Source organism: Euprymna scolopes, chromosome 34, assembly GCF_053919585.1.
Source record: "Euprymna scolopes isolate OS-2025 chromosome 34, ASM5391958v1, whole genome shotgun sequence".
Lineage (NCBI taxonomy): Eukaryota > Metazoa > Mollusca > Cephalopoda > Sepiida > Sepiolidae > Euprymna > Euprymna scolopes.
In genome coordinates, this window is record NC_136515.1 from 22,753,231 (window position 1) to 22,774,873 (window position 21,643).

Sequence of the window (21,643 nt, forward strand, 5' to 3'; positions counted from 1 at the left end):
GTGTTAGAATACAAAAATAAAATAAAATTCTGCAATTTTGATTTTATTTATAGTCGAGCATCAAAATACAATTTACAAAATTTTTCCATTTTTTTTTTTTTTTTGTAAATTAACCGAAGGTAAGCAATGTTGAGCCTGGCCAGTACTAAAAGGGGTGATCATTTAAGAATTCCAGGTGCTGTATGTGCTCGTTTATTTAAGCATTTTTTCTACTCATCCTGGTCTTTTGCTTACTACTGGACTGAAGCAGTGCTGATTCAGGAGAGGTGTAGTGGAGATTGTGCAACCCTTGCTTCACAATTTCAAGAGCAGATACCTTGACAGGGCGTATCCGTTGTCTTTCAAGACTAAACAGAGGCGTCAAACACTTGATGCGTCGCAACTAGTTGTTTGATTTGGATTTAAAAATCCCAACTATTTATTTACATTGGATTTGAAGGCGACCATATTATAATCTGCAAGGAGTCAGTCCTATAGGAATGTGTCCCACAAATACAATTTTTTTTTTTTAACACTTTTCATGGAAATTTTGTTTGGCGCTAAGCGCACGAAAAAAAATTTTTTTTTTTTTCGTGTGCTTTTATAAATAGTAACTTATGGAAAAAAAAATTAAGAAAAAAAAAAAGAAACGATTCTCGTCATTCGTCTCTTTTCCTGGATTTTGTAGTTTTTCTCTACTCCCTCTCATAATTCATCGCTTTTGACTATCTTAATAAACTCTTCATAAAAGAGAACTCTTTTTGTCATGAGAATCTCTTCTACAATACAAGGTGGGACACGTTAAGAGTTATTCTCTTTCTTTTTTAATCCATTTAAACCACAATTGTACAATTTGATAAATATTTTCTTTCTTTTCTTTTCATAGAAACGTCTGGCAAATGCAGCAAAGAAGACGATTGCTAAAATTCCGCAGAGGACGATCAAAACTGGCGATAAAGTAAGTTGTTGTTTTTTTTTTTGTTTTTTTTTTTTTTTTTTTTGATTTTTTAAACAATTCATCTGTAGCAGTTAACAAACTATTTACTATAAGCAGATCAATGCCCGGTGCCAAAGTGATTCGGCCACACTGACCAATCGGTTAGCAGGGCGCATTGATTTGAGCTGTCCCCTTAAGGACTATTTTTAGCCCTTTGGGAGCTCAGCTGCGATCCCCAGAGAGACGCCAGCAAGCGATCTATACAGACTTCTCTCACTCACCCTTCCAACTGCTACTTGTTGACGACTGCAGTCTGATGGCAGACGACACCTTCAAACAGACATTTACACTTTCTTTCTTTCTCTTCAGTCTGAAATACAATCTCGCCTTTTCTAAATAAACCCTTTATTTAAAAGCAATGTCGTTTGGCCTTGTATTTATTTAAGTAATTATTAGGAGAGAAATGCACAACATTTTCCTCCTATCCATCAATATGCAAGCGTCGGTTTATTGGAACGTGATTCGCTACAAAGGAACGATGACTCGTTGTAACCTTTTAGTCTATACAGGAATTGGACGAAATAATAGAAACGCCTTGTGAATTTTGCATCAATTTTAAAAACCATAGAACACTGTTCTGCTGGCCTGCTTCCCGGGTGCCTCCAAACCCAATGTAAACAAGTTCTTGTTGAGCTGTCCCCATAAATAATCAAATTGTACCCAATTTAAAACACCTATGAAAATTGAAAAAATATTACCAAAATGCTACTTTCATATTTTTAATTTTTTTAAATTATTATTTATGGTTAGAAAGTGAACCTTGGGTTTACTTTCGGCAACCTCATAATGCTCCCTCCCCTTATTTTTTTTATTTAATGCTCACATTTCATAATCGATGTTTCTGACAAAGGGGGAAAAATGCTGCTTTCTGGATCAGACTCTATTCATCTGACACTTATCATTATAGTTTTTTACTTTAAAGAAGTATTTTTAGCTCCTTACATTAAGTGGCTTCATTCATTTTTTGTCCGTGGCGATTTTCTTAAAAAAAATATTAGTAAATTTTCAGAAAGATATTTTGAATTGACAGATTTATCAGATTTCTAAGGAGGGTAAATTGTTGTTGGCCGTATGACAGATGCTACTCTAGCAAAAGTGCCTAAGATGGTTGCCATATCGAGCATAATTGTCTCAATGATGATGACAGCCTATGACAAAGAAGGGAAAACATCTTTCTCTAAATAAAAATTCTTGAAGAAATCCGGTGTCTGAATGGGATCGTAGATCCCTTATTAGATTTGTGAAGAAAGATTCCCTTTTATTTTCATGGCAGCTGCTCGACTAAACTTCATTCTATAGTCCCCCCTTGCCAAACTTTCACAAAAATACACTTGACTAGCTAAAACTACTATATATGATTTTCCTCACTCTCTATCTGGGCTTAAATCTAAATGCAGATTCCATAAACAAATGGTTCTTTCCTAGAACTGCCGCCTGCAGAACACTGTTCTGTTGGCCTGCTTCCTGGTTGAATATAACATGGTAGCCTCCAAACCCAATGTAAACAAGTTCTTGTGGAATAATCAAATTCTACCAAATTTACACCATTAACTATTACTAAACTACCACCTTACATTCATTAATCCTTATCCTCGAGTGGCCTTCGGGCCTTGAAACGTGATGACTTCCAAGTACAAAAAAACTACAGCAGAGCTTGACAATCATCTGGATAATGTTGTTTCAATAAAAACTGTTTGCCGGGAGCTTCACAAAGCTGGATTTCAGGTTTTTGATCATTTTCTATTAATATGGCAGAGGTAGATCCCGTCAGCCCTAGAAAGCAGTCCATCTAGGGGAAGATAAACCCTGATTTCATACCTCTCTCGTCTTGTAGAATACTCATCTATTGGGAAAGGTTTCAGGAGTAAACCTTGAGAAAAAGTCCACGGTGAAGCTCTTAAGGCAGTTTGATATTACCTACACTTAACTTACACTACAACTTAATTCTACCAGCCGTGCATTGGTACATTCATATCGTGAACGTTTGTATAATTTTTACCATTTTTTTTGTTTTAATTTAATCATTTTTCTGTGTTCCCGCATTTAAATTAATTTTTTTTTAATTATATAAAAATCATGTTACGCCGAAATTTTCACATTCAAGGAAAATATTAGAATCTTACATATAAAAATTACATGAACATGTAATCTAAAAAAAAAAGTAGAAATATTTTTATAGTATAATTTTTTGTGTGAAATTATAAAATAAGCAATGCTTAATTCAGTGATAATATCGGTAGTTTGAGAAATTTAATTTTTCTTCGTGTTATATCGAATTTTTCGTAGTGTTTCTGAAAAAATTAATTTTTTTTATTGTTACAAATTACGAGGCTTTATTGTTAAAAAAAGCAAAAATAAATTGATTATTTATTTATTTATTTTTTTTTTTTTTACTATTGAAAACCATAACTGTAGTAAAGATGTTTTTTTTTTTGTTTAGATAAAGATTCAAATAATTTCATTATATTCCGTGATCATTATTGGATAAATACTGGAAATTTCATTAAAATTGGTTAATTTCCTGATATTGGCGAATTTTTAAGTGTTTATACATTTTGAGCATTGGCTATTCAATTTGCACGTATCTAAAAATTTAAAAGCAAAAAAATGAAATATCTTGAGAACTTGAAATAATAACTGCTTGTTTATTTGTATTATCAGTCGAGTATATTCATTTCATTTCTGTTTATGAGAAAATACAAGGAGAAAATTATAAACATGACTATATTTTAAATTATTTTCACTACACTAATAGTTTGTTTTTTGTTGTTCTTTTTTTTTTTTTTTTTTTTTTTGGCAAAACAGAACAACACCCAACCTAAAGTCCGGACTAAATATTATCTGATCAGTAAGGCTATGACAACAGCATATTCTTTTCATTGTTTTAACTCTCGAGTATATATCCGTCACAGTTAGGTACAGTTAATCAACCGAGAACCTCATCACTCTATGTAGAAGCATATAAGATATCAACGGATACACACTCGAGAGTCAAAACAATGAAAAGAATATGCTGTTGTCCAAGCTCTACTAATTACATGTAGTATTTAGGATGTTAATATATATGATGCAGAAAGGAAAGTGATTAAGGATAAATTACTAACAATCATAGTTTTTTTCTCTTAAAACTGAGTTTTTTGATAAAATGTTAAATAAAATTTCATGTTCGTTCTTTTTATAACTGAATGACAAATGGTACAATTACCATAATGGTGTGTAACACTTAATGTACTTATTAGGACTATGACAACAGAATATTCTTATCATTGTTTTAACTCTCGAGTATATATTCGACGATACAGTTAATCAACCGAGAATCACATCACTCTATATAAAAGCATATAAGATATCAACGGATACACACTCGAGAGTCAAAACAACGAAAAGAATATGCTGTTGTCCTAGTTCTACTGATCAGACTCAGTTCCTGAATCCGTAAAATAACTTCCGGAAAGACTTTGAGTTTCACAAATTTATTAATTTTTTTGGTAGGTGAAAGTACAGAATAGTAAATCCTCCCCTCCCCTTGTTAAGAATGGCTTTCTAAATAATGTTATTTCAGCATGGTCACTGATTATTTAACAAGCAATCTTAACATAGCAAGGGGGGGGGATTTGTTAACTATTCTATACTTAAGAATTTAATAAATCAATTAATAAATAAAAATTAGTAAAAAAAAATGGCAAGCCACAAGAGTGAGCAACCCAAGACAGGAAGTTAGTGTTGAGACGATTAATCAGAATCGGAAAAATCAGAACTTTTTAGGGTATCGGAATCGTAAAAATCTGTGCATATTTTCCGATGCCAAAAACGATTCCTTTAATTATCTTTTTTATTTGATTTTGTTTAAAACAAAACCTTCCACTGGCTGATAGTAATAATAAATTAATAAATATTTATTGATTTTAAACTTCCAGTAAAACTAAAATCTATAGATTACCCCCCCCCCCTCACAAGTTTGTTTTTATGTTTCAGAAAATATATGCACATTTAACATCTGTTTTTACAGTAATCGGGGGAAAATAACGACTTTATAGTTAAATATTTAGAAATTTATAAAGAATCGGAATCTGTAATTGAGCACAGAATCGGTAATTGTATCGGAATTGCGAAAAATATTAGAATCGTCCCATCACTACAGGAAGTCTTTAATATTAGAAACCAAATCTAACTGGACAATGTTTACTGTGGACTTTGAGTTCAGCATTCTTCTGGTTTGCCTTTCTTTTTTTTTTTTTTTTTTTTACTTGACCTCATATTCTAAATGTTTTTTTTAACTTTTCACGGTCATTGCTTGTTCCTAAAGAATTAAATTTCTTAAAAGCTTTAAAATATTAGCAGCTGCCTCTAACTTTTTTCTTCATATTATTTAGATTCTTCAAACTATTGTTCTCAACTTGAGTGTTATTTTCACAACTTTTTGGTCGATGTAACTTCCAACCTTAGTGAGGTGTATCATGTCAAACTCGGGAATCTGCACAGAATTTCAAACGGAACCCTTTTTTAATCTACAGGAGTAGCATGCTCTCGTTCCATCATCCATGACAGGGTAAAAGTTCTAAGTAATTAGCAATTGTATTTTTAGTGTCGCCTGCACTTAGGATTGAACCTCCAACCTCCAGAAGAGTGTAACTTACGAGATAATTTTACCAAGTCCTTTATCCACTTTTTTTTTTTTTTTCTAATCAGGGATAATCGTCTTTTGGTTAAAAAAAATCCTTTCATGTCCATAGCTTACCCCCATCATATACCATTTCCAAATGAAATGTGATGAAGATCAACTTAAAGGACCTCATTGTCTTCTTCATCACTAAATATCTGATGATTTTTTTTTTTTTAAGATGGTTTGGAAATAAATTGATATTAAACCCGGTTGTAGACAAACGCATCCTACATCCTCAAGCTTTTAATTTCTTAATCTTTATTGATGAGTCCATCTTTGTGTGTATTTGTGTATGTGTATGTATGTGTGTGTATTTATGTATGCATTTATTTGTGCATGTGTGTGTTGGGTGTGACGTACTTCGCATCTGCAGTAAAGATGACCGAGAGACCAGTCTACACATGTACTGAAACAAAAAACCTTGTAAAGAGATTAGTTCACAAATGAAATTGCATCGACTTATTGTTCACCATTGTGTGTGTTTTTTTTTTAATCCGTTTTACATCCAACTTTTCGCTTTTGTTGACACTGTGCTGCTACCAGATCAGGCTGTCTGAAGATATTGGCTTCCTGTTAAAATGCACCAAACATCCATGTTATATGTTGTGCTTGTATTAGTGATGTTTTAAACAAAATGCGTTTCGGTGAAAACACTATTACATACTTACGTGTCATGCCGAAATTAATATCAGATTGACAAGAAAGTTCTTGTGGTTTTTAACTTTTAAATTCAAATGAAAATATCTCGGCTCAAACAAAAATTTATTCATCGAAATAAGCACCATTAGAATCAACATACTTTTGCCAACGCAAAACAAGTGTATTTATGCCAATAGTGCAAAAATCTTGCATTCTGGTGGCGATGAAGTCGCTCAAGGCGTTTTTGATATCATTTGGGTTTTTGAAACATTTTTTATGCAGAAAGTTGTGGAGATGCTTGGAAAAGTGATAGTCAGTAGGTAAGAGGTTTAGAGAGTATGGTGGATGAGGTAGAGTTTTATAGCCCAATTCGTTCAACTTTTGTAGGATCGGTTTAGCAACGTGCGGTCAGGCATTGCCATGTAGGAGAATTGGGCCTTTTCTGTTGACTAATGCTGTGTGCTGTTGTCGAAGTTTCTGATGCAGTACTTCACCACCATAATGGTTTCGCCTTCATTCAAAGAACTAATGGATGAGACTGGTCGCAGAAAAAAAAACCAGTCAACATGACCTTCTTTTGGTGCAACTTTGGCTTCAGGAAGTGTTGCGGAGCTCTATCGGCGTCTAACCAGAGTTACAATGATTAAAAAAAAATATCAACTTTGTAAGGGTTTGTTGTGTATTTTTTAAGTTTTAGTTGAACATGGAAACATAAACACACAGACAACTACCCTTTATATAATAGATGGGGCTATCTTTATATGCTTAGAGTTACACAATATCGCCAAAACCAAATTTGAAAAGAAAAACTGATATTTTTTCATGCGAAAAATAAATTTGCTATCGCCTAAAATTTGAATATTAATTTGAAATAAAAGAAAAACCATTAGTAACACAAGAGAAAGAATTGTACATTTATAAAAGGTTTAATTTTGCTTACATCCCATTTCTATCAAAATAACCGAAAAAATAAATGAAAAATCGCAAGGTGAAATGAAAGAGAATTTCATTACTATATTTACAAACTTCCACAATCTCAACTCGTTTGTGATGCCAAATTAAACATTAGACATTTGGTTATTTTAAAAGGTAACATCCCATTTTTTTTTAAAGACAAAGTTCCACGCAACCAACTCACAGAAATTTTTTTTTTTTTTTTGCAAGATCAGTTTTCTTTAAATTATGCGAGTTTTTGGTATAATCTGCATCAGATGTGCACTCAACAGGAGTTAAAAAAATGGTTTACATTAAAAAAGTTATGAAGTCTCAAAAAGAAGTCATACAGAAGAAAGAGTCCTGCTGAAAGGTTAACAAAAACCAATTCCCCCCCCCCCGTTTTTATCTCCCTTGCTTTCAATTAATATCCTCCATTTAGAAATACAACATGTCGGACCATTATCATGTATTATTTTTGTATAAACTTGATCTAGCACATCTACTGAATTATTTTTTGTAATTCTGGGTAATTTATATTAAGTTGACGAAAAAGTTCTTGCAGAATTTTTAATTTTGATTTCAAATGTACTTTCAAGCAAGTTTTCGTTATAATACTTACATATCATTTTAAAGAACTTCTATCTAACCGTTTAAATTATAATCGTTTTAAAACAATCATCTTCTTTTCAGGATGTTGAATACAAAATGGAAAAAAATCAAATCCGCACAATTTTCTTATTTTAATTCAAGCTAGGCCGAAATCACGATATCAACAAAGTGTTTGATCCAGGAACCACTACTGAACGCACAGCATAATGGTGCTTTAAGAAATTTCGTGGTGGAGACGAGAGTTTTAAAGATGATGAGTAGAAAGGTCGGCTATTGGATGTTGACAACGATCAATTAAAAGCCTTAGTTGAAGCCAATCCACGCATAACTGTTTGAGAACTTGCTTCAGAATTAGACGTAACGCGTACAACTATTTTCAACCACTTGAGAGATTTTGGATAGACAAAAACTTGATAAATGTGTATCTCACGAATTGAACAACAACCAAAAGAAACGCTGTTATGAAGTGCCATCTTCCCTTCTTTTACGCAACAAGAATGACCCGTTTCTCGACTGAGTTATAACTTGGGATGAAAATTCGGTTCTTTATGACAACCGGCGATGTTCAGCTCGGTGGTTAGACACCGACAAAGCTCTACACCACTTCCCGAAACCGGAGTTGCCCTTTCAAAATACACCGCTGAGAGACAACACGCAGATATTTACGATTGACTTTCCTTTCTCCAACTTTACAACATGACAAGAAAGAAGAAGAAAAAAAGAAACAAACAAAATACTGAGGATAGAGTTTGACTTCAAAATATATTTAAATTATTAATTTCAAACAAGTAAAATATTTGTTTATTTTGGTAATATTGCATTGTAATTTGGCTTTCAAGTGTACCGGATGTGTATTTTATTTTATTCAATAAATTTTTTGTTTGAGTTAAGATGTGTTCATCTGAATTTAAAAGTTAAAAACCGCAAGAACTTTCTTGTCAACCTGATATATATAGATTGTTCTCTTTATTATATAGATTGACTAGCCTGGGTGCCCGGCGTTGCCCGTGTGTTTGGAGGTCTGTGTTGAGCAAAAAAAAAATGTGGTAGTAGGCAGGTAGGCTCAAACCCGTACCGTGAAGGAGGAAAAGAAAGCTAAAAAAAAAAAAATGACGAATTTGCTGTTGCGCCCATCACCAAACCGGAAGTGACGTAGGTTAAAATTAAGGCTAGTCAATCGAAAAGATGACTTTCGAAAACATCGGCGAAAAAATCGACCCCTCCCTGTAGAAAAGTTCCCAGTTGAGGGTGAAGGAATTAATGTTTTTAACTAATTTTTCAATCATCCAAAAGGTCGAGCTTCAAAATGATACTGATCCCATGAAAATCCGTCGCTTCTGTTTTTGCAAAACATACATACATACATACATACATACATACATAGTGAGATTTATATTCTAGATGTTAATTATTGTAGATAATGTATTTCATATTTAGTGAATTCCTGTGAAAATATTCGTTTTCTTATTCTTTTTTGGCAATGACTTTTGTAAAATTCCTACACAAAGCAGCATTAACCATTGCACCATCGACACCATCTCTTCCGTCTTATGCTTTAAAACCGATTTGACTGCTTTTTGCACCAATCAAATCCGTTTAATTCTTGGCTAGTTGATGAGATGCCAAAATAATTTTCTTGGTTTTAGGGGTGGAGGGGTAGCCATTCATTGGTCAATCTTTTTAAGATTTGATATATTCTGAAAAAATATAAAAAACAAAAACATTCACACACTCTTATCACATTTGCATTCATTCTTTTCTCAGACAACACTAAATTTATCTGCCTGCATCCTATTCTCGTAGTCTGAATGCCAAAACTGATAACAATACATTCTAGAACATGTTTGTGCAATTATATATATATATATATATATATATATATATATATATATATATATATATATATATACATATATATATTTGTGCAATTTTATATATATCTATAATATAAAGCTGAACGTCTGTGTGTGTGTCTGGTCACGAATAGGCTCCTATATGGTTGACTATTATAGAAACCTGATCACATATAATGATAGAAGATGTATCGAGACACAGGAATGAGTATGTTTGATCTGGCATAATGATGATTCATTAAAATTATGGGGTCTGCGTACGCGCCTGGTCCACAAAGTATGGACATAAAAAATTAAAAAATTAAAAAAAAAAACGTTCACAAATGTTTTGGATATAGATGTACATAATAATACTTTGATAAGTATGTTTTAACTTAAATAGGGATGGTATAATAAAATTGTGAGGTCTACGTTTGCGCCTGGCCTCCATAGAATGAAAATAGGCACAAACTTTAATAAAGACTTTTCATATCTATCTGCATAAGTATACTTTGATAATTATGTTTCAGTTTGAAGAAATATGGTATAATAAAATTATGGGGTGTTCGTTCGCGCTTGACCTCCATAGAATGGAAATATGTCACAAAGTTTAACAAGGTTTTTTAATATAGATTCACAGAATATTGTGATAAGTGTTTCAGTGTGAACAGGTATGGTATAATAAATTATGGGGTTTATCTATTTTATTTTTACTTTTATAATATTTTGCTTTGGTTTTGATACCCCCAAATTCGAAGCTATCTCTTTACAACCCTTCCTTTTCATAACCTATGATACTTTCATAAATCAAAGTCCATTTTCTGTAGGCTGTTTTTGAACCCAGTCAACGACAGGTACTTTTGCTAATATATATATATATATATATATATATATATATATATATATATATATATATATATATAATTGCGCATGTATATATATATATATATATATATAATTGCGCATGTATATATATATATATATATAATTGCGCATATATATATATATATATATATATATATATATAATTGCGTATATATATATATATATAATTGCACAAATATATATATGTGCAATTATATATATATATGTATATATATGTGCAATTATATATATGTGTGTGTGTGTATGTGCAATTATATATGTGTTTGTGCAATTATATATATATATATATATATGTATATTTATGCAATTATTTATATATATATATATATATATATATATATATATATATATATATATATATATATATATATATATATATATATATATACTAGACTACCCGTGACCTGTTGGATCAGTTTGTTATATTAGCTATAGAATTTGTGTATGAGCGTGACACTTGTGACATAAAGAAAATAGGGTTTTTTTTACATAACAGAAACATTTCTATGAAAGTATATTAAAATGAAAAATCACGGATCGATCACTCAAACATGAAAAAAAAATCCTCCCTATTCGTGTAAACTTACCTATTTTTCCGAATAATCACTCAAAAATCGAAAATTAAACATGATTTTCCTACGAATCGAACACTAACGAAAGTCATTTAGAAGCAAAAATGCACATGAACCTACGGATGAGAAATATAAGAATGAAAAACCCATATTGGAATCCTTCAACCAAGTTATAGAAACTTAAAATCTAAAAAAAAATAATTAATAAAACCTGAAGCAAAAAATAAAACCTAAATAGATAAAATAAAATAAAACTAATATTGAAACAGATTAGTAAATGTGTCAACAAATTAACCATTCTCACACAACTATTTTGTATCTAGAAATGTAAACAAAAAATAAAAAAAGTAGGAAGGAAGGAAAGGGACAGATAGGGAGTAGTACTAGTAGTAGTCTTGGCTTTACTACAATTGTTCTTATGTTTGTCAGAGGGTTAAAGTTGTTTAGTTGTAAGAAAATAGCGACAGTATAGTTGTAATAAAGAATAGTTGCAAAACACCCCCCTCTTCCCATGTTAAATAATAATTTCGAAACAATAACGTTAATATTTCAGTGTGCATGTCAAAATCTGCAAAAGAAGCGATTTGTGTTTATTTGTTTACGTTGTTATGGGTTAGTGTTTATGCGCGCATGCGTAACTGGATGGTGTAAACCAGAAAGTGGGTTACATCACTCGTTACAAGGTGGGTATATTTGCTGATGAGACCACCCTCTATAACAAGCATGAGGGGAAAACAAATGAACAAATATCTAGGGAAATGGCAGAATCACTAGAGGATGACCTGCAATCTGTAGTGGAATGGGAACAAAAATGGATGGTCACATTCAATGCTGCCAAGACTAAGCTTGTTTCCTTCAATAACTACAAGAAACCTTTTCTACCACCAATAGCAATGGCTAAGAATACACTGCCTGAGAGTACATCCTTTAAACTCCTCGGCCTAACGTTTACAGGGAACATGAACTGGAATATATATATATACATTGAGAGCATTGCCAAGGCTGCTGCAAAGAAGGTGGGCTCTCTCTACCGTGCCAGAAAATTACTTACGCCTGAAAGTATCCTGTACCTCTATAAGGCCACCATTCGCTCCATGTATGGAGTATTGCTGTCACATTTGGGCTGGTGCATCTGCTGCTTGTCTCTCACTCCTGGACAGGGTTCAAAAGAGAGTCGCCAATCTGATAGGTCCTGAACTGTCATCTAAGCTTCAGCCTCTGTCCCATCGAAGAAATATTGCATCCCTCTGCCTGTTCTACAAGTACTTTAATGGTGAATGCTCTGACTAACTGCAAGCACTTGTACCTCCTTGACGTGACTACCCCCGATGTAACCTCCGGTCTTTTTCAATCTTGTTCAACTAAGAAATCTGCATGGAATTTCAAACAGAATCCTTTATCTAATCCACATGGTAGCATATTCTTGTTCCATCAGCCATGACTAGGTAGAAGTTTTAAGCAATTCGCAATTTTATTACAAACCAATTCTTGTCAAACTCATGGCCGATTTAATATGAAGAAGCCAGTGAGTTCACTTGTAAAACATTATTTATAATATAAATCTTACCTGTCTGTTTAAATGTATGTATGTATGTATGTATGTATGTATGCGTGTGTATGTTTGTATGTCTTACAAAAACTTTTGAGAGAGGTGACGGATCCTGACAAGATCAGTATCATTTCGAAGCTCAACATCTCGGATGACAAATATCGAAAAATTGGCCAAAAACATTAATTCCTTCACCCTAAACTCGACCGTTTTGTACAAGGAGGAGTCGATTTTTTTCGCCGACATTTTTAGCAAGTCATCGTTGGATTGACTTCGGTTAATTTAAAATTTTAATTTTAAATTATTTAATTTTGAATAATTCGAAATTCTATCAGAATTACAAACCAATATTACGCAAAGCAATAGCAGATTAACAATAGCAGAAAAGATGAGGAAGAAGCAAATCAACTAGTGTTTATACAATTTCACGACTTGCAACGGTGTAGATTGTCAACACTAGTTGGCTGCCTTAGTTGTGATCCGCTATTGCTTCTTCTGCATCTTTTCTGGTTCAATATGTTTATAAAAGGTTTTTGACAATAAGCTGTCTTTGGCCTGGTCTCTTTTACCCAACAAAAGGTTAAGTAGGTTTTGGCCTGACATAAACCATGGTTATGGCAGCCGTGGCTGCAAACTTGTCTGCCAAGATGTCTGATGTCATATGACCACCCTTTTTTTTTTTTTTATCTTTCTCCCAGATTATAAGAAGGTGTCGGATTTAACTTTCTCTTCTGATGGCACTAATCGACCTTGAATGACTTCAGTGTCACGCTTATAAATAATGGATGCATACCAAGTGACACCTGACCTGGCGTTTTATTATCAGCATAACTTATTTCGTGAAAGTGAACATTTGCATTAACTGAAAGGTCATAATAGAGTAAGTACACATTATCGAGGATGGGGGGGGGGAGGTTACAAGAATTTTTTTTTTTTTGTATTTTGGTTTTTATTTTACTAAACTAATCTTCACCTTTGTCTTTATTTTATTTTTCGCTTTAATTTTGTTTGTCTTTTTGTCTACGTCTCTATCTATACATTACAGTATTAAATAGCCCGAAAAGGGTCGATATGCCGTAAAACAAAACAAAATAACCAAACCAAACACTATGAATAAATATTCGGGAATGTAATGAACTTGGAGCATAAAACTTTTTTTTTTTCAAAATTATTAGATTCAGAATTAAATAACTTAAAAAGGGTTGATATGCCATGAAAAAAACAAAAACAAAATAAACCAAACACCATGAACAAATATTTGACGATGTAAGGAACTTGGGGCATCAAATTTTTTTACCAAAATGACTGGATTTGGCATTAAATAGCCGAAAAGGGCTGATATGCCGTAAAACAAAATAACCAAACCAACATCCTACACGAATGAAAATTTGTTTTCAGAGGATTTGCCATTTTTATAGAACAACTAACGTCTTTTAATTTAAAAAAAAAAAAATTTTTTTTGATTGCAGGAACTGGAATCTGATCATGATCAATGTGCTGTGTGCATCGAAGGTTACAAGCCATCCGATGTTATCAGGATTTTACCTTGCAAGTAAGTCACAGATTCCGTATTTTATTTCTGGCTTCTTCTGTCTGCCTATCTGATGAGTTTAGATTGAGACAAATGTGGAACAATCATCCCACCCATGCTTTTTGTGTTTCTATAGACTATAGCTATATGTCGATAGGCCTTAGATTAGCTATGTAATTCCAGCAATATTAAGACACTGGATAATTCCCTGATTCTAAATTCTTCAGTCAGTTCTTTCATATATATATATATATATATATATATATATATATATATAAAATAATGAAATAAAAAAAGATGCAGTGTTTACCTGATATAAGCAATGCTAAACTTCAATCTAATATAAATATCAAGTATTTATATATAGATATTTTAATCCCAACAAAATGAAAAAAGCTCAATACACAAACAATAGAGAAAGAAAATTAAAACTAAGTTGAAATTTACAATCAAATTTATTGTTCGACTGAATACTCCAAAAAATAATTTACAAAGTCCTTATTCCGCGGAGTTTCAAAGGATGTTCCAGAATAAGGACTTTGTAAATTGTTTTCTCCTTTGAAACTCCACGGAATAAGAACTTTGTAAATTGTTTTTTTTTTTTTTTTTTTTTTTTGAGTATTCAGTCGAACAATAAATTTGATTGTAAATTTCAACTTACAGTTTTAATTTTCTTTTTTCTTATAATATTCATACATATATTAATAATTAAATATTAATTCTTTTATGCCTACAGACACTAGTGTTTCATGCTTATGCAATCATCAGTGTAGTGGTGACAATTCCTGGTGATCATAAGATTCGAATCTGGCCACAAAGCTACCATTTTCTCCATTTGCTAAGCCTTTATCGGAGGTTCACCAAACAATTGATTAAATGCTATTAAATGCCGAAATCGAGCCAATTCATTAGACAATATAAACTGTTGGAAGTCGTGAACATTGCATAAACAATTGTTGACTGCCTTTTAGTTATTATTCTGCAGACAGTGCCCATCCTTAAGTATTCTTAAAGGGGCTTCATAATTATAATTAAATAATATTTATTATATTATACCTACAGACACTAGTGTTTAATAATTAAGCAATCATATATATATATATTTATATATATATATATAGTCATCCACATACAGTACTGTTTCGCTGTATCACAGCTCATCGGTGCGGCTAGACAGGCAACTACCTCAAGCCAGGATCGAAACTCGATTACCCAAACAACAGTCAAGGCTTCTCACGATTACGCTATTCGACTGCTGCTGTGCGGGTAGTGAATTAACGATGTTTTGCCATCGTCCAAATGCCTAAGCTCGATTTGTTTACACAAAGAGAATCGCTTAATATGCTAATGTCAGTTTTTATAACACTTCCCAATATTTTCAACCCAAGATAGGGAGCATTATAGTCATCCACATACAATACTGTTTCGCTGTATCACTGCTCATATATATATATGTATGTGCTCTCTGCTTATCTCGGCATGGTTCCAGTCGTCCTGGATTTCTCCTTGCCACTGTACTCAAACAGTGCCGATTCAAGAGAGGTGCGGTGAGGGATTGTGCAACCCTTACCACACAATTACACGCACAGCTGTCCCTGCAGGGGTATCCTTTGTCTTTCGGGATTGAACGGTGGCATCGATATTTCATATATGAATTATGTGTGTGTGTGTGTATATATATATATATATATATATATATATATATATATATATATATATATATATATACTAATAGGGAGCCCCGACATTGCCCCGCATTGCATGAGGATCAATAAATGTTCTACACTTCTAATATTTTTGTTATTGAAATCGGTAAAATTGCCCATTTTTCAATTAAATCGATTGATTGCCTGCTCTAGTTGGGAACCCATCGTGTTGCACCAGAAGGAAGCTTCACAGGCCTCCCTACGGTGACTTAATCTACAATACTTTGTAGTCTACATTGATTTTATGAAATTATTTTATATAATGGTTTGAATTAAAGTTTAAAATGCAAAAGTTCATGGTTTTAAACAGAAGCATTCATTTTGAATGCGTCCCTGTCTGCTATGTCAAATGGTTGGATAATTATTCGACACGGAAATTAATAAAAGTCATATAAAGAAATTTTTTTTAATATGAAAATCTATCTATGTCCAAATCCACATCCAACCAATCAAAATTGAATAGAATTGTAATTTGAGGATCGATTTTTTGATGACTTTCAGTTTTTGTTTTGATTTTATGAAACAAAATGGCCGACAAAGATAAATTGTATAGATCATCAATAGAGCAACTAATAATTTATTTTATTGCGGACTATTATCCTCATCTTTCTTAGATGTTGTTTAATGATGTTTCAGCCAACTATTCCTCTGGCCTTTGTCAGGTGGTAACCGCAACAGGATAAGAACTCTGAATCTCCTAACTGCACTACAGTTCCAGGTGAGAATTGTCTGAAGATAGCGGTTTCAATCCTACCCAAAGCCGGCCAGAGGCTTACTTGGACAAAACGTGGTGAGATGACAACAACTATGGATGACCGTAATTGCTGAGAATGCAGTTAGGAGATTCAGAGTTCCTATCCCGTCATGGTTACCACCTGATGAAGGCCAGAGGAATAGTTGGCCGAAACGTCGTGAAATAACAACTAAGAAAGCTGAGGATAATAGTCCGCAAAAAATAAATTAATAAATAATACTCATCTCAATAAGAATTCCAATTAAATAATATGGAGCAACTATTATTTGTTAAAATCTATTTTCAAAGATACAGACTATGGAATCAAATAGATCCGATTGGAACTGTAACATAAGCTCTTTTGTAACATGCTTTACACATGTGGAAACCAAGACAGGGAATAACTTGACTCACTTTTTTTCTGTTGAAAAACATTTATTTCCAGGTACTTTCCTGAATACTGCTTTGTCTCTTGTTTAAACCCGTCACTCTCGGGCCACCTGTGTAACCCATATATCTACGTGCTCTCCAACATGATCCTCGGTCTATGCACATGTTCTTCTTCATATAATCTTTTTCCTTGCTGTGACGTCACCTTGCACATGGCTCAGTAATTTCCATACAGCTGCTATATGCATGTCCACACTCTGTTACATCTTTTTCTTTTACTCATGAGTTACCTTAAGCAAGGCTAAAAGCCACTTGAGTATAAGGTTAAATGATGATATCAATTAGACTTCTATCATTTAATTCTCTTTTTTTTTCCTCTCCAGACATATTCTGCACAAATCTTGTGTTGATCCTTGGCTCCTCGAACAAAGGAGCTGCCCCATGTGTAAAATGGACATACTCCGAGCATATGGAATGCCTGTAAGTTACGATACCTGTCACTTCTTTGAAATAAAATTTGGGATATTTTATAAAGATGGAAGAATCCGAGAAAAAATTTGTCTAGTCATTGAAAGTAGTTTTTTGTTATTTTCGTTATATATTACTAAATGAAGAAACATTTCCATTTAAGTCCATTAAGCATTATGCATGTTTGAAAAGTACCAAAGTTATGTAAAAATCCTATTTTAAAAGCAATATAGCTAATGAATTTAACCTGATGTCATGTTCATCTAACAATGAAACTTGAATTTCTACTCTAAATGATTCCTCATCTAATAATATTTATTAATAGTTAGCAAAACATGTGGAAATTCCACAGCAGTGTCTTTCATGTGTAATATATTGCTGCTGCGCATGTTGTGGACGTTCAGCATGAATGGAGACTCCGTGATATTATTGTAGCCCTTTTGTTAAAACTGTAAAATTATTTATCTAAGTAATTTGGTTAATGTAATGTAAAAATATATTTGGTTATTACAGTTTATCTCCAATATCCTTATAGGAATCTGTGACATATTTCCATTGTATAGATACCCGGCACAAACAGAATCCCCACGATATCATTATACCATTTTTAAAAAATGAAACATGCGACCATAGCTGAGATTGAATTCGCTACACGCGGTTGTAGTGTAATTCAAATCTTGTCTGTAGCTGAATACTTGATGCTTTGCTGGGGCTATGAAGGGTATTTTTTTTATTGTGACGCCATCCCTAGATGGGTTGCCTACCATGGCTTAAGAGAAGCCTATCTACCTTTGAGAGAATGATAAACCACACCAGCTTCCCAACCTAGTATTTTACCTCGTAGTACATACAGCACCTCACCTTCCCAAATGGTCACCCATCTGGTTCTGACCAGGCTCAACGTTGCTTAACTTCGGTGATCTGGTGAGAACCGGTGTGTCAACGTGATTGTGCCATATTTTTTACCATCTTTAGACAGAACAGATACTACGCTTGGATCCTAGCCAGAAGACCAAGAAAGTATATTTTAGTATCATATACGACCTAAATCATCATATTATTTTTTATTTATTTATATTTTTTTTTACAGGTATATTTTTAGTATCAGGTATATTTTTAGTATCATATACGACCTAAATCATCATATTATTTTTTATTTATGTATATTTTTTTTTACAGGTATATTTTTAGTATCAGGTATATTTTTAGTATCATATACGACCTAAATCATCATATTATTTTTTATCTATTTATATATTTTTTTTTTACAGGTATATTTTTAGTATCAGGTATATTTTTAGTATCATATACGACCTAAATCATCATATTATTTTTTATTTATTTATATTTTTTTTTACAGGTATATTTTTAGTATCAGGTATATTTTTAGTATCATATACGACCTAAATCATCATATTATTTTTTATTTATGTATATTTTTTTTTACAGGTATATTTTTAGTATCAGGTATATTTTTAGTATCATATACGACCTAAATCATCATATTATTTTTTATCTATTTATATTTTTTTTTTTACAGGTATATTTTTAGTATCAGGTATATTTTTAGTATCATATACGACCTAAATCATCATATTATTTTTTATTTATTTATATTTTTTTTTACAGGTATATTTTTAGTATCAGGTATATTTTTAGTATCATATACGACCTAAATCATCATATTATTTTTTATTTATTTATATTTTTTTTTACAGGTATATTTTTAGTATCAGGTATATTTTTAGTATCATATACGACCTAAATCATCATATTATTTTTTATTTATTTATATTTTTTTTTTACAGGTATATTTTTAGTATCAGGTATATTTTTAGTATCATATACGACCTAAATCATCATATTATTTTTTATCTATTTATATTTTTTTTTACAGGTATATTTTTAGTATCAGGTATATTTTTAGTATCATATACGACCTAAATCATCATATTATTTTTTATCTATTTATATTTTTTTTTACAGGTATATTTTTAGTATCAGGTATATTTTTAGTATCATATACGACCTAAATCATCATATTATTTTTTATCTATTTATATTTTTTTTTTTTTACATTTCGTCTTCGGTGATCGGGAGATCCTATTTATTAAAAAAAAGCATAGAAGGTGATAACATACTATGGACATTAAATAAGCGCATCTATATACTAAAATTTAATGTTCGTAGTATGTTATCACTTTCTATCCTCCTTTTTAATAAATAGGATCTCCCGATCAAATAATTTATAATCTGGAAGCCGTGACACACGTACGTACGTTAAAAGTATTACGGTATTAATATATAGATCATATATTTATAATGTACAACAAAAAAAAAAACAACAACATAATTTAATGCCTAAAAAAGACTTTTCTCGTGTTCTTCCGTGACTGCATTCTTTATAAATCACCAATTTTTTTCTTTTGTTTTAGAATTTTTAGAGATGGCGATTTTCACAACGTTTCAACCACTTTAACCCCTGACCTTTTTCAGGTGCATTTTTTAAGACTTGGAAATATTTATGTCAAACAATATACTGAATTTTTAATTAAACTCTTTATTTAATCTACTGGTGTATCTTTATTTATTTATTTATTTATTTTAGTTTTCACCCCAAACAAGATACAGTGCCACTTTGATGTAGGGGGCTAATTGTTCCTAATCAGTCAGCTGTGACCGAGTAGAAATGTAGATGGCAATCATCATTGAATATATATATATATATATATATATATGTATATACATATATATTAATTTTAAATATGTATATATAATATTAGCAGGGAGACCGACATTGCCCGGGATCGATTGATGATCAACGGATGTTTTACACTCCCATATTTTTATTGTCATCGAAATCTGTGAAATCGCGCATTTTTCAATCAAATCGATTACTTGCCTACTCTAGTTAGGGACCCACCGCAGTGCACTGAGAAGAAACATCACATACCACACCCACACAGTGACTTAGTCCACAAAGCATTGTAGTTTACATTGCACTGTAGAGAATCTACTGTTGATTTCATAAAATTATTTTATATAATGGCTTGAATCAAAGTTTAAAATTCAAAAGTCAAATATCATGGTTCAATTGTGCTCTAAATAGAAACATTCATTTCGAAAGCGCCCCTGTCATATAAAAGAACTTACTGTTGATTTTATATGTCGGGCCTTTCGGCTTGTGTGATGATAAAACTTCTCGAATGCACGAGAAAGACTAATACAAGAGAAGTTGAATATATGATGGTCAACTTCAATCCCTGAACCATGCCTGGTGCGAGTAAGCGCAACAAGCCATTTCTGGTTGTTAGAATGAGCTTTATTGCTACGGAAATTATCGCTAGTTGATGAATATTTCGAAAAACGCAACCTCGTGTGGTGTTTGGCACTAAAACTGCCTTCCCAGCTTTTAAGAAAGATACACTTCCCACACTACAAAAACGTTTAGTTGTATATCAATCCGTTTCAACGTCTGGGAGTCAGATTGGCAAGCATGTCCCTGCGTTTTTCGAAAGTCCCGGGGGTCGGAAATAAACACATTGTTGAACACATACAGATGTTCACAGAACACACCCAGGCATTTACAGAGCACATCCGGGCGCTCACCTATTCATGAGTCATCAATTGATGCGCACTTGTATGACAATAAAGCATGTGGTGAAGCGTATTATGATGGCTGTTTTCGCATTGTAAAGAAGGCCCGTTCCAATCAACATCTCAATATTTTGGAGGCTGTAACTGTACTAATGCGCAGACCATCGCTCTGCAGGCAAAAGGAGCTATCGCATAAATTACATCTGTTTAAAGAGTTCTGATTAAAAAAAAAATGCCTACATTGCGCCATTATTTCTTGTTTCTGCACTTATTTGCAGGCAAGTTAATCTTTTTTTTTATTTAATCTTAGGTTCTGAAAAATGGACGCTATATCACAGGCTATTCATTCATTTAATTCGCCCCGTGTAGTTATATATATATTTGGGGATTCACCTCTCCCCTCGCCTCCATTTTTAATTAGGTGTAAATTGTTTTATTTTAATCGCTTTAAAAGTGTCCAACGAAAGATACCTCGAGCTTCTTTTTTTTTTTTTTAGTCGAATAGTCTTTTGACTATTTCTTCCCCCCATTGATCTTCCACATAATTCTAATAATGA

General features: G+C 32.4%; 1 protein-coding gene across 2 annotated transcripts in view; it reads left to right on the top strand.

Moving 5' to 3' along the window:
- The window catches only part of LOC145259130 (RING finger protein 150-like), a 182,220-nt gene that overhangs the window by 152,837 nt on the left and 7,740 nt on the right, over positions 1-21,643 (top strand). For both annotated transcript variants that reach the window (XM_080116809.1, XM_080116810.1), the window contains exons 3-5: positions 866-937; positions 14,131-14,213; positions 17,405-17,501. In XM_080116809.1, the coding sequence (XP_079972935.1) occupies positions 866-937; positions 14,131-14,213; positions 17,405-17,501 (252 nt within the window). The remainder of the gene's footprint in view (positions 1-865; positions 938-14,130; positions 14,214-17,404; positions 17,502-21,643) is intronic.